The 13,155-nt window shown below is 32.7% G+C and overlaps 2 protein-coding genes across 2 annotated transcripts in view; one reads left to right on the top strand and one right to left on the bottom strand.

Moving 5' to 3' along the window:
* Positions 1 to 7,849: 7,849 nt before the first annotated feature.
* On the bottom strand, positions 7,850 to 9,572 carry LOC111615108 (etoposide-induced protein 2.4 homolog). Its single transcript, XM_023356505.1, has one exon. It carries the CDS (start codon positions 9,362 to 9,364, stop codon positions 8,393 to 8,395), a length of 972 nt encoding a protein of 323 aa, XP_023212273.1. The 5' UTR covers positions 9,365 to 9,572; the 3' UTR covers positions 7,850 to 8,392.
* A 2,333-nt stretch (positions 9,573 to 11,905) lies between these two features.
* The window catches only part of LOC111615109 (60S ribosomal protein L28-like), a 10,556-nt gene continuing 9,306 nt past the window's right edge, over positions 11,906 to 13,155 (top strand). The window contains exon 1 of the mRNA XM_023356507.1: positions 11,906 to 12,010. The gene's annotated coding sequence lies outside the window, so the exon portion shown is untranslated. The remainder of the gene's footprint in view (positions 12,011 to 13,155) is intronic.

The raw sequence follows: 13,155 nt of genomic DNA, 5'->3' as shown, positions 1-13,155 counted from the left end.
TTTAATTCTACAAATCGTAAATAAATCGGAGAAAACGTCCTCGAAACAAAGAACTTATGACGTAATACTGAAAATTTTTCGTCATAACGACGGTTAAAAGTTTTTTTTAGTATTTAATGTTAATTAACTGAAACAGACTAAAAATATACTATTTTAATAATTTAGTTGATAATTTAAATTTATTATACATCAAAGAGTTAAAAAATAAAATAATTTCATTTTCTAGCCAGCATATTACGTCACACATTTAAATTTTTAACGGTTATTATGCTTTACGTGGTATAAATATTAATTAAGTTTTCTTAAAGAAAAAATATTTGTATTTATTAATTAATCATTGCTATAATTAACTTTTGTAACAAATTTTGAAATGTGTTCATTATTATTGTGTTTAACACAATAATAATGAAATAACTTTATAATTTCGTAAGAGGAAATGGTTCTTTTAAGTGGGGAAAAAATAATTTTTTGTCCTCATTATTAAAATTATATATGATTTAATAGAATTGTATCTTTCTTTTACTTTTATTGATATTTTATGGATATTTCTCATACGTTAAACCATTTGCTGAATAATTTTGGCAACAATAGGTTATAGAGATGGCACTTAAGGCGGCGGCATATTTCTTTGCGGGACTCGGAACCGAATTCTGGCAAATCTCAGAGCTTTTTATGAGTTCGTGGATATTGTACGGGTTTGATATAAAGGTCGCCTTAGTACCCATAGGACAGAAAGAGTTAAAATTAAAAGTGCACGTGATAGCTATTTTCAGGTCTCTTAACTTTTCATTATAGTAATTACCAAAAGCGAACTGTAGTATATTGTTATAGCTGGACTTTCAGGAAAGGAAGGAAAATTATATTGGTTTCATGTTCGGTCTATTGTCCATTGAATTTACACTGTACCGGTACATTGTATGAGAAAATTCATCCAACACGAAAGCTTGGAAAGTCGATTATTTATATCGGTAGTGAGTAGAAGTTGAAAGAATGAGATCGATCTAACCGGTACCTTGCTGATCTGAAGATTCACAGGCAGTCTCATTTTCTTTAAATAAGAATCCCGAAGGGAAAATCAATTCAATTGAAGTTCTGGTAGCACTCGTCAAAAATCTAGGCAGTCATTGTCAGGATTCTATTTCTGATCTCCCTGAATAGTAAACCGAAGCTAAGACGCAGTTCTCTGAATCTGTGATCGAAATGTTTTGTAATCGGAAGTCTCAGTTCGGTTCTATGTATATTGCATGGTCACTCTATACGAGTCTTTAGAAAAGAGAAGCAGTGGCGCATTATAGCTTCATGGGCCGAAGCGAATTTAAATTAGCAAGCCCCATGTATAATGTTCACTTCAGACATTTTACTTCGAAGAAAGTTTTGGGGAAATGATTGGTTTTGTGCCTCCTGCTGGTGGGAATCTCAGACAATTGCATTTTTTCCCATAGAATAACGCGATACTGAAGCGATTTATTGTGAGTTCAATGTTTGAACTGATTCTATATTTAAACCTCACCATGGAAGGAAATGAGATAAATAGATACAATCTTGAATACTGTAATTAGGGCTGTGCCGAACAGTTTTGGTGCCCAAATTAAACCTCATAACTGACGCTTCTGATTCACCATTAATTACAAAAACTTCTACGGGCTTATTTGGTGCTTCCGTGGCTCCCGGGGTACATGCTTACCTTTGCTACCCTCTGTTACGCTACTGACTGCAATTATGATATGCATCGAAGCTGGCGATATGATAAGAAAATTATAAAATTTAGATTTATAAAATTGTGAAAAGTATATTAATTAATCATTTCCAAAATAAAATCTAAAAAAATTTCAGTGTATTTTTTCTATTCTAGATTCTCTGGCTTATGGCACTTAAGAAAGCCTTTTTAATCATACTTCGTCGCCCTGGCCGAACCATCATTACCCGCCTTCTTGTAGTTGGTAGAATCCATTACGAACCTTTTTAAAAAATATTTTCGTTCTGTGTACTGTACACTAAGAGAAATGTTTTTAACAAACCCATTATGAGTTCAGCCAAGCCCACGATGGAGAAGCCGGATGGTGAGGAACGGGGCTTAACATATCCTGACAGACCATTCCCCGAAAAATTCCTGATGTTTTTCGACATGTCTGGATTTAAAGCCGGGTCCTCAAGCGTAGGCCGCCGTCTAAAACATACTGCCATTTGGTCGTTTTCCGTAATGGAGTAAAAACAATAAAAATAAAAAAGTTGAATTCTAATGTTCATGTATAAATTGAAAAATGTGAACAAAATTATAAAAAATATAATAATTAATAAATTTAATACCAAATTTTTACATTAATAAAATTATTGAATAGAACTAAAAAATAGATAAAATTTGACACTAGAGGTGTACGTGTCGTCTTTTTCAGTTTATTAGAAGCAGCCATTTTGCGGTGATTTGGAAAAGGTAATTTCTTATAATATTTCTTATAAATAATGGAATTATCCGTGTTAAAAAAATTAAAAAATTTAGAAAATTAATTATTTAGAAAATTAAATATTATTTGATACAATAATAATAAATTAGATTATGAATTTGTAATGCCTTTTACTAGATGAAACTTTTAGGCCTAAATGTATATCCACGTGTTATTTTGTCGCGTGTGGAAATTAGTGTATGATAATCGAATGAGGAAATATCTAATTGATGCCGTATTGTAATGTTCGAAGTGCTAAGAAATACACTTAATTTTAATAAATTCATTAGCAAAATTATTTTTAATACAAATTCTTTTCCCACAGAAGTGAATATACCCATTGTTAGTGTTTCTTACTAATAAGTAGAAATAAATTTAAAATTATCATAAATTAATATGGAAAATACAACAGGTGAGGAAACAACTGTAAACTTTTAGTTTGTGAATGACTTAAAATGAAAATACAAAAACTTCACTAAATATTTGTGTACTATTAATATGTTACATAGAATTTATCAAAATTGGCTGACTTGCTATATCTTTTTATTTGTTTAATATACACTGGTGTGCAAAACTTAAGCAATGATATAATTTTTAAGCACACAGCTATGAAATTGTAGGACTTGTTGCGATCGGTACAATGAACACCCAATTTGATAGAAAGATGATTCATGTGCAAATATCAGGAATAAGATCATGGGTGATGTGAGTGAATGCAAAACATTGCAGTTGGTGTGTGCAGTGCAAGACTACAATAAAAAGAATGATGAAAGGCACTATTAAAGACATTTGCTACAAGTTTAAATGAGTTTATACAAGCAATATGGCTAGAAGAAACCATCTAGGTGATTTTAAACTTAGTAGAATGGTTCCCAGTTCCCAGATTTTGCACACCACCAGTGTGTATATATACAGTAGAGCGTCGATTTTCCGAATCAATTGGGGACTGGGGTTGTTCGTATAACTGATATTTCGGATAACCGATTTATGTACGAAAAAATAGTTTAACGTATCCGATGTTAAAATTTTTATCCGTTGCGTGTCGCTTCACGTTGAATTTTCGTCAATGTTAAGCTTAACGAAGACTATTGTATCATTAAAAATTATTTTTTTATTTTGTACGAACGAAATAAATATATTGAAAAATATAAAAACAATAAAAATTTATACTTCAGATGTTAATTTAGTATCAAAAACGTAAAATATTTGAGTAGCCCAAGACATAGCCAAAGATTGAAGTGCCACAGCACTGGCGAAAATTTAAATTTGCCGACTGGAATTCTTTCGGATGATTGACTTTCGGAAAATCGACGCTCTACTGTATATTATTTTATTTACAAAATTTAATGGCACCAGTAGTCGACTATTTAAAGCTGTTTTGGATTTTGATATTTTTCATTACAATGTGTGTAGTAAAATGAAAAGCAAAATTCATGTATGAAAATAAAGTTTATTCTATACTTGTTATGGTGGGAAAACATTTATTAGATCTTTGTTTATATTATGAAAAAAATTATTTAATCGTGCAACCCAATGTTCATTCAGTAGTTGACCAGCAGGTTGCACGATTGTGTATGGTAGTTGGCAATGGGGTTTTCCTTTGTTGAGAGCTTTTGATGTGACAACTGTGAAAGGGTAAGTAACTTAATAATAGGCATTTTGTAGAAAATACACACCTGAAATGTGGAGCCCTCATTATCTTCTGAAGACTTGACAAAGCCTCACTATGTGATTGACTTTCTATCAGAAGGGATTGTGTAATAATTTTTCCCATCACCATAAGACCATATTATTATGTATCATTGAGAATGGGGTTGTCTTACATTGCTTTCCGTGAAAATGACTTGTCTAAACCTATGCATAATTAGTGCTCTGACAGACTAATTTCGCACAGATTTCGGCTTGTGTTCCACTACAATCAGTTGACAGTAGGCACTCTCACCTTATATAGAACTTTATTTTAATCACAAGATTTTGATTTATGTTTACTGAAGCAAGTGTTTTGTTCTATGAAGTCTTTACTCCTTACTGATTAATATTTGATTCCAGTTTATAAAATGACAATGTGTTATTAAAAAAAGCTTAAATATTATAGAAAAATTAAAATAGTTAAATTTCAATAGAAAACAACAAAAAGCAATTAAAAATAAAATAATCAATTGAAACTAAAAATTTGCAAGAACTACAATGACAACAGTATGCTATGAATAGCATATGCGGAAATAATCTTGTTAATTAGTTTACCAATGAATAGTATAAAGTTTGTAATGAAACATGCAATTTTGTACTCAAATCCATTAGCTATCAGTTTTATTTTTCTCGCCTGCAGCTGGTTTGATCCACACAAATATCCTTTTCAGTTTGGTTTGAATTCATTTTCTTTATCTTTCTATCCAAAGGACAATTTTCTCAGTATCCTTGTCCACAGTGTAATTGTAGTCGTTGCAAAATATGAACTTTGATAGCTAAATACTTAATATTTAGCTATCAATTGTCTATTATTAACTATTATCAAACGTTAATATATTTAAAAGTATATTGAACATGATTTTTTTTTAACTCATCCTATTGGCAATGGGCAAGCCCACGCCCACAAAGGGACTATTGGGTGGTTAGAAATTGGTTAACTTATCTGGGAAGACCACCCAAAGAATTCTTCAGGTTTTTTGATCCTGGGCTCCCCAGAATGAAGATTGTTACTTTAACCATTCAGCCATCCAGATGTCTAACTGAACACATTAATACTGTTAAGAAAACATTCCGGTTGTTGTTAAAATCAGCGCTTCAGCGTCACTGCTTCAGCACTGCTGTATGACGTAAAACACGTGGTTTAACAACAGGACTGCTGCAGCAGTAAAGATGGCGGCCATTTGGAGTGCAGTTTATACATTTTGTGAACTTTTTAATTCTAAAATTAATTCTCGATCATCATCAACGCTGTTATTCTCGTCTTTTATCAATAAAAGGCCAAGAGAAGTGGAAGAGGAGGAAATTCTTATAGGAATAAATGAATCTCCAACAAAAAAGATAAAAATCATGGATTATGTCGAAGAAACCATTCCACGGTACAATGATATTGATTTTGAAGCACATTTTCGTCTCAAACGAGAAACCGTAGACTTTATTTTATGAAATATATTTCTACACAAGAAGTCAAACACTGGTAGTCCATCTTTATATGGAAGTCGGCTAGATAATTTTCATTGTAGACAGCTTTATGCTTTTCTGAGGTCTGTCTTATCAGGTAAATTACTGTACACAGTGTATTCATTAATTTTCATTTTCATATAGTAAAGGCTCTATGCCTTCATAAAAGACGTACTTTTCCTTTGTTTAAGGGTATTTGGGCAGTTTATTCTCTGTTGTATTCTAAGTAAACAATACATACAAGTACAGTACAGTATTTGCTGAGGAAACACGCATACTTATCCTTTTTTAACGCCATTCCCGATAATCCGGTATTTTCACAAACTCGGCCACCCTTCGGTCCACATTAGGCAGAGTTTTGGAGGCTACTGTATTAATTATTTTTTGTGTCTGTGTAAATACAAGAAAAGCCCTAATACCATTCTCTATAATGAACTGACTCAATTAACAAACTTTCCTTCATGTCTCAATTGCTTTCTCTCTGTATGCATTTTTCATTCTCTAATGCAGGGCTTCTTAAACTATGAGTTGCGACCCCATTTGGAGTCGCTTAGCGAAATCTTGGGGTCGCGAGAATTTAATGCAAAATATTGGAAATAATTTGTGAGAGTTTGAAAATGGTATGCTTTGTGTCATAGGTTTCATGAGTTGCGCTTTGTGTCACTTCTGGTGCAATGAGACGATTCAGCAACACTGATTGTAGTGTGAACTAGCATAGTGTTGTCGCTTTTCAGTAGTGATGTTCTGGATCGTTAAAAATATATATCTGCAGATACAGATACATATCATTAGTAGTAGATCTGCGGATACGGATATGGATCTCAACTTTCGTATTCAGTCGGTGCCAGTGCGTGTGACCTTGGACCGATAGTTGACACTTTGTGTTAGTAATGCGACGTGTTTTGACTTGCACTGCACGTTTTTGTTTATAGTGTAAAAGTGTGCAAAATTAGAATTCACCACAATGGCAGACAGGATAAAGTAACAAAAATTTTTGAATATAATTTTCCAATTAAACTATTTTTTGTGTCTTTATACAGATTCTATTTCGGGGGATTCCAACTTTACGGTAGAAACAGTAGCATGTGAAATTACAGCGATAATAATAGATTGCTGTATCCAAAGCACATGTACAATACAGATCCCAATCACGACAATATATATAACCCGAAACCTTAAAACTAACCTTAAACACAAACTTAACACTAATAATAGAAAAAGGGATAGAATTAAGAAGACAGAATAAATGGTAGATAAGATAGAAATAGGGATATCCGGGGTTTTGTCCCTTTTTTCGGCTTGTTTCTTTATGCATACTGTCGGGTGGGATAATACACGTCCTTCTCTTATAACTGGCCAATTCTCTTCTTTAATAATTATTTTTCCTTCCACTGTCGTCAATACGACCTTAAAATAGGATCTGAGGAATCTGAAAACCGAATATCATACACTAATGCTAATTTACTCACAGAATATGCCAAAGAAAAAAGATTATCAAGAGACCAAGATCCATTAAAGCAGTGGTCCCCAACCTTTTTATCGCCGTAGACCAGTCAACATTTGATAACTTTACCGTGGCCCACTGAGGGGGGACGTTGATTGTTCATATTTTAGATTGATTTAATTTAATAATTTTAATTTAACTGTATTTAAACATGCTTTCAAAATAAAATACAATTACACCAAAAAATGAATATAATGTGATTTAACATTTTAACTCACTAGAACGCTAAATCAATGAGAACCCTGAGCTTGTTTCTTTGCAACGAGGCAGTTCCATCTGGGGGTAATAGAAGACAATGACACTCGAAGTGTGTTTCTTATGTCCAGTTTATTCCGTTGTTCCGTCGTCTATTAAAAGCCGCACAAACCCGAGACAAATACACCATAGTAAATAAAATGGAAATAATTTAATGTTCCTTGGGCAGCCTGGGGTTGGGGACCACTGCATTAAAGTATTGGGAGATTAATAGTAAAAATTTTGGAGGTCTTAGTCACATGGCTCGCACATATTTATCGTCACTTGCAACAAGTGTTCCAAGTGAGCAGTTTTTTAGTGCAGCAGGAATTATTTATGATCCTCATCATAATAGACTTTTCAGGGATAAAGCTGCCAAGTTACTCTTTTTGAAGTACAATTTACTATTAATTAATTTTGATTATGACATTTAATTTTTTGAAGTTTCTAAAAATGTGATTATTTTATCTGATAATTTGATAATTATTAAAACCTCGGTATACGTCTTTAGNATAACTTATATTTTATAAGAAATAAAAGTTTAAAAAATTAATAATTTACTATTTAATAATTGTAAGTGAGCGTTTCATCTGAATTCAGTTTCATAAATATGTAAGGTATTAAAAAATTGCCTTTTCAAAATGCCGGTCGTACATCTTATACATATTCCATACAGTTCTCGTAATCACTGCAAAATTAGCCTTAAATCAATTTGTATATTAAATTTTTATTACATTTAGTTGCCATTCAAATTTAATATCTTATTAAAATAATAAAAATGGAAAAAGCTTTAAAACTTCATTATATTTTAATACTATTTTCATAAAATTACTATGAAAACATTATGTATATCTTAGACATAAAAATTAAAATACTGTACAGTACATTAATAGAATCATGTCAATTTTAGATAATTCTTCAAATTTTTAACAATTTATAAAACAGTCGATAAATTGGTTCCATCATTTAGTAAACACACGTTATATCAACAAACATTCATAAAAGCTTCAAAATATTCTTCTGTTTACCATTTGGATTCCGCTGTCATCAATCAACAGTTCTCATACTAGCTGTGTAATTTTCTCGCTGCAAGTTTTTGTCTGTCCAAATTAATAGTACGGTGGAAAAAGGCATTCGATAGATAGACGACGGGAGAAAACAACCTAAGTCTATATTCACACGTTCCAGTCATGGGAACGGCTTCATTTCCGCTAATGATAAAGAGCGGGAAAAATATGGCAAAGATGATCCCGCTGGTAATGAAAGAGGAGGACAACGACGTCAGGACGGCGAGTGGCAGGCCAAAACCTATAAAGTAAGGCCAATTCATCTCAATAAATGCCAACCTCCTATGCAGTTCCCATCCCATGTTGATCCACTTATACTCGAAGGCATAAAATGAATACAACATACACAGATGCACTATTCCGGCTACCTGGCCCAGAATGTATACCGGTAATAGTCTCACCAGATAGCTCTGCATCAGAAATAAAACCTGAATCAAGAAACTGAACAGATTGTCAGCCCACGTCTTGCTAAATCCTCCCACGTACTGGGGGCGGCCGCGAATGTGCCTGTAAGCAGTGTTGGCAATGTCTTGGAACCACAGGCTATTGATGATGCGACTCAGCAGGAATAGAGGTAGCACCCAAAGTGCATCAAACACACAAGACAGAATTGGTCTCAACCAACTCCACACAAAAGCAGCCATACTGGGGCTGTGACTAAACACAAAATTCATAAGTTTATGAAGACCAGGTAATACTAAGTAAGAGAAAATTGCGATACTTGCCCAAAATATCCCACCATTGAGCAAACAACACTGGAATATTCTTATAGAAATTTTTGTCTCTTCACTTTTGATTTCAGGGATTCGATTCGATTCTTGTTTTCTCCTCCTTGACAATGTTGTTGTTACTAATTGGTTAACGGGCTTTGTTTCTTTCTCTTTATTCATGTCTCGAATCGATAATATACCCCATATAGAGTCTTTGGCTCCCGTTACAATCCCCATAAACACTCTCATTAAATTATCCATTCTCTATGACTTATGAGGGCATCCCTTACTTCTTAGCACAACCTCTTCCTCCGAGTCTTTTCTCTCGAACAAAACGCCACCTATAATTCCAATTATTTAAACCGAATCATTTTCACGCCCTCTATATTGTTCATAAAATTATTATCTATCGATAAAACACCAGTTAAATACTCGTTAACTTTTAATTCGAATTTTTTAATTTACTGTATAAATAATTTAATTCTACAAATCGTAAATAAATCGGAGAAAACGTCCTCGAAACAAAGAACTTATGACGTAATACTGAAAATTTTTCGTCATAACGACGGTTAAAAGTTTTTTTTAGTATTTAATGTTAATTAACTGAAACAGACTAAAAATATACTATTTTAATAATTTAGTTGATAATTTAAATTTATTATACATCAAAGAGTTAAAAAATAAAATAATTTCATTTTCTAGCCAGCATATTACGTCACACATTTAAATTTTTAACGGTTATTATGCTTTACGTGGTATAAATATTAATTAAGTTTTCTTAAAGAAAAAATGTTTGTATTTATTAATTAATCATTGCTATAATTAACTTTTGTAACAAATTTTGAAATGTGTTCATTATTATTGTGTTTAACACAATAATAATGAAATAACTTTATAATTTCGTAAGAGGAAATGGTTCTTTTAAGTGGGGAAAAAATAATTTTTTGTCCTCATTATTAAAATTATATATGATTTAATAGAATTGTATCTTTCTTTTACTTTTATTGATATTTTATGGATATTTCTCATACGTTAAACCATTTGCTGAATAATTTTGGCAACAATAGGTTATAGAGATGGCACTTAAGGCGGCGGCATATTTCTTTGCGGGACTCGGAACCGAATTCTGGCAAATCTCAGAGCTTTTTATGAGTTCGTGGATATTGTACGGGTTTGATATAAAGGTCGCCTTAGTACCCATAGGACAGAAAGAGTTAAAATTAAAAGTGCACGTGATAGCTATTTTCAGGTCTCTTAACTTTTCATTATAGTAATTACCAAAAGCGAACTGTAGTATATTGTTATAGCTGGACTTTCAGGAAAGGAAGGAAAATTATATTGGTTTCATGTTCGGTCTATTGTCCATTGAATTTACACTGTACCGGTACATTGTATGAGAAAATTCATCCAACACGAAAGCTTGGAAAGTCGATTATTTATATCGGTAGTGAGTAGAAGTTGAAAGAATGAGATCGATCTAACCGGTACCTTGCTGATCTGAAGATTCACAGGCAGTCTCATTTTCTTTAAATAAGAATCCCGAAGGGAAAATCAATTCAATTGAAGTTCTGGTAGCACTCGTCAAAAATCTAGGCAGTCATTGTCAGGATTCTATTTCTGATCTCCCTGAATAGTAAACCGAAGCTAAGACGCAGTTCTCTGAATCTGTGATCGAAATGTTTTGTAATCGGAAGTCTCAGTTCGGTTCTATGTATATTGCATGGTCACTCTATACGAGTCTTTAGAAAAGAGAAGCAGTGGCGCATTATAGCTTCATGGGCCGAAGCGAATTTAAATTAGCAAGCCCCATGTATAATGTTCACTTCAGACATTTTACTTCGAAGAAAGTTTTGGGGAAATGATTGGTTTTGTGCCTCCTGCTGGTGGGAATCTCAGACAATTGCATTTTTTCCCATAGAATAACGCGATACTGAAGCGATTTATTGTGAGTTCAATGTTTGAACTGATTCTATATTTAAACCTCACCATGGAAGGAAATGAGATAAATAGATACAATCTTGAATACTGTAATTAGGGCTGTGCCGAACAGTTTTGGTGCCCAAATTAAACCTCATAACTGACGCTTCTGATTCACCATTAATTACAAAAACTTCTACGGGCTTATTTGGTGCTTCCGTGGCTCCCGGGGTACATGCTTACCTTTGCTACCCTCTGTTACGCTACTGACTGCAATTATGATATGCATCGAAGCTGGCGATATGATAAGAAAATTATAAAATTTAGATTTATAAAATTGTGAAAAGTATATTAATTAATCATTTCCAAAATAAAATCTAAAAAAATTTCAGTGTATTTTTTCTATTCTAGATTCTCTGGCTTATGGCACTTAAGAAAGCCTTTTTAATCATACTTCGTCGCCCTGGCCGAACCATCATTACCCGCCTTCTTGTAGTTGGTAGAATCCATTACGAACCTTTTTAAAAAATATTTTCGTTCTGTGTACTGTACACTAAGAGAAATGTTTTTAACAAACCCATTATGAGTTCAGCCAAGCCCACGATGGAGAAGCCGGATGGTGAGGAACGGGGCTTAACATATCCTGACAGACCATTCCCCGAAAAATTCCTGATGTTTTTCGACATGTCTGGATTTAAAGCCGGGTCCTCAAGCGTAGGCCGCCGTCTAAAACATACTGCCATTTGGTCGTTTTCCGTAATGGAGTAAAAACAATAAAAATAAAAAAGTTGAATTCTAATGTTCATGTATAAATTGAAAAATGTGAACAAAATTATAAAAAATATAATAATTAATAAATTTAATACCAAATTTTTACATTAATAAAATTATTGAATAGAACTAAAAAATAGATAAAATTTGACACTAGAGGTGTACGTGTCGTCTTTTTCAGTTTATTAGAAGCAGCCATTTTGCGGTGATTTGGAAAAGGTAATTTCTTATAATATTTCTTATAAATAATGGAATTATCCGTGTTAAAAAAATTAAAAAATTTAGAAAATTAATTATTTAGAAAATTAAATATTATTTGATACAATAATAATAAATTAGATTATGAATTTGTAATGCCTTTTACTAGATGAAACTTTTAGGCCTAAATGTATATCCACGTGTTATTTTGTCGCGTGTGGAAATTAGTGTATGATAATCGAATGAGGAAATATCTAATTGATGCCGTATTGTAATGTTCGAAGTGCTAAGAAATACACTTAATTTTAATAAATTCATTAGCAAAATTATTTTTAATACAAATTCTTTTCCCACAGAAGTGAATATACCCATTGTTAGTGTTTCTTACTAATAAGTAGAAATAAATTTAAAATTATCATAAATTAATATGGAAAATACAACAGGTGAGGAAACAACTGTAAACTTTTAGTTTGTGAATGACTTAAAATGAAAATACAAAAACTTCACTAAATATTTGTGTACTATTAATATGTTACATAGAATTTATCAAAATTGGCTGACTTGCTATATCTTTTTATTTGTTTAATATACACTGGTGTGCAAAACTTAAGCAATGATATAATTTTTAAGCACACAGCTATGAAATTGTAGGACTTGTTGCGATCGGTACAATGAACACCCAATTTGATAGAAAGATGATTCATGTGCAAATATCAGGAATAAGATCATGGGTGATGTGAGTGAATGCAAAACATTGCAGTTGGTGTGTGCAGTGCAAGACTACAATAAAAAGAATGATGAAAGGCACTATTAAAGACATTTGCTACAAGTTTAAATGAGTTTATACAAGCAATATGGCTAGAAGAAACCATCTAGGTCAGGGGTGGCCAACCTTTTGCATACCATGCGCCAATTTTTTGATAGACGAGTTCAGATGCGCAGTGGTGTACCGTGGGTGTTAGCCGCCCGGGGCGGAGAAAAATTTCAGCCACCCTTTAATCAGGTATTTCAATTTAAAAGATCAAAATTCAGTTGTGTGAAAAAAAAATCAATAAAAAATGCGGTGGTGGTGTAGTTACCTGTACAAAATAGTCCCATTTGACATTAGTGGCATACACGATTGCGAATGTATCGGGAATCGTAGAAGCAAAAAAAAAAAAAAAAAA

This window comes from Centruroides sculpturatus, unplaced genomic scaffold, assembly GCF_000671375.1.
Source record: "Centruroides sculpturatus isolate CEXI.00-Female unplaced genomic scaffold, Cexi_2.0 scaffold1408, whole genome shotgun sequence".
Classification (NCBI taxonomy): Eukaryota; Metazoa; Arthropoda; class Arachnida; order Scorpiones; family Buthidae; genus Centruroides; species Centruroides sculpturatus.
Note: the sequence above shows the minus strand (reverse complement) of the source record. Positions and strands in the feature narration are given on the sequence as shown.

Bases quoted from the DNA above. Each gene is read 5' to 3' on its own strand.
- LOC111615108 (XM_023356505.1), bottom strand. From the start codon at position 9,364: ATGGATAATTTAATGAGAGTGTTTATGGGGATTGTAACGGGAGCCAAA.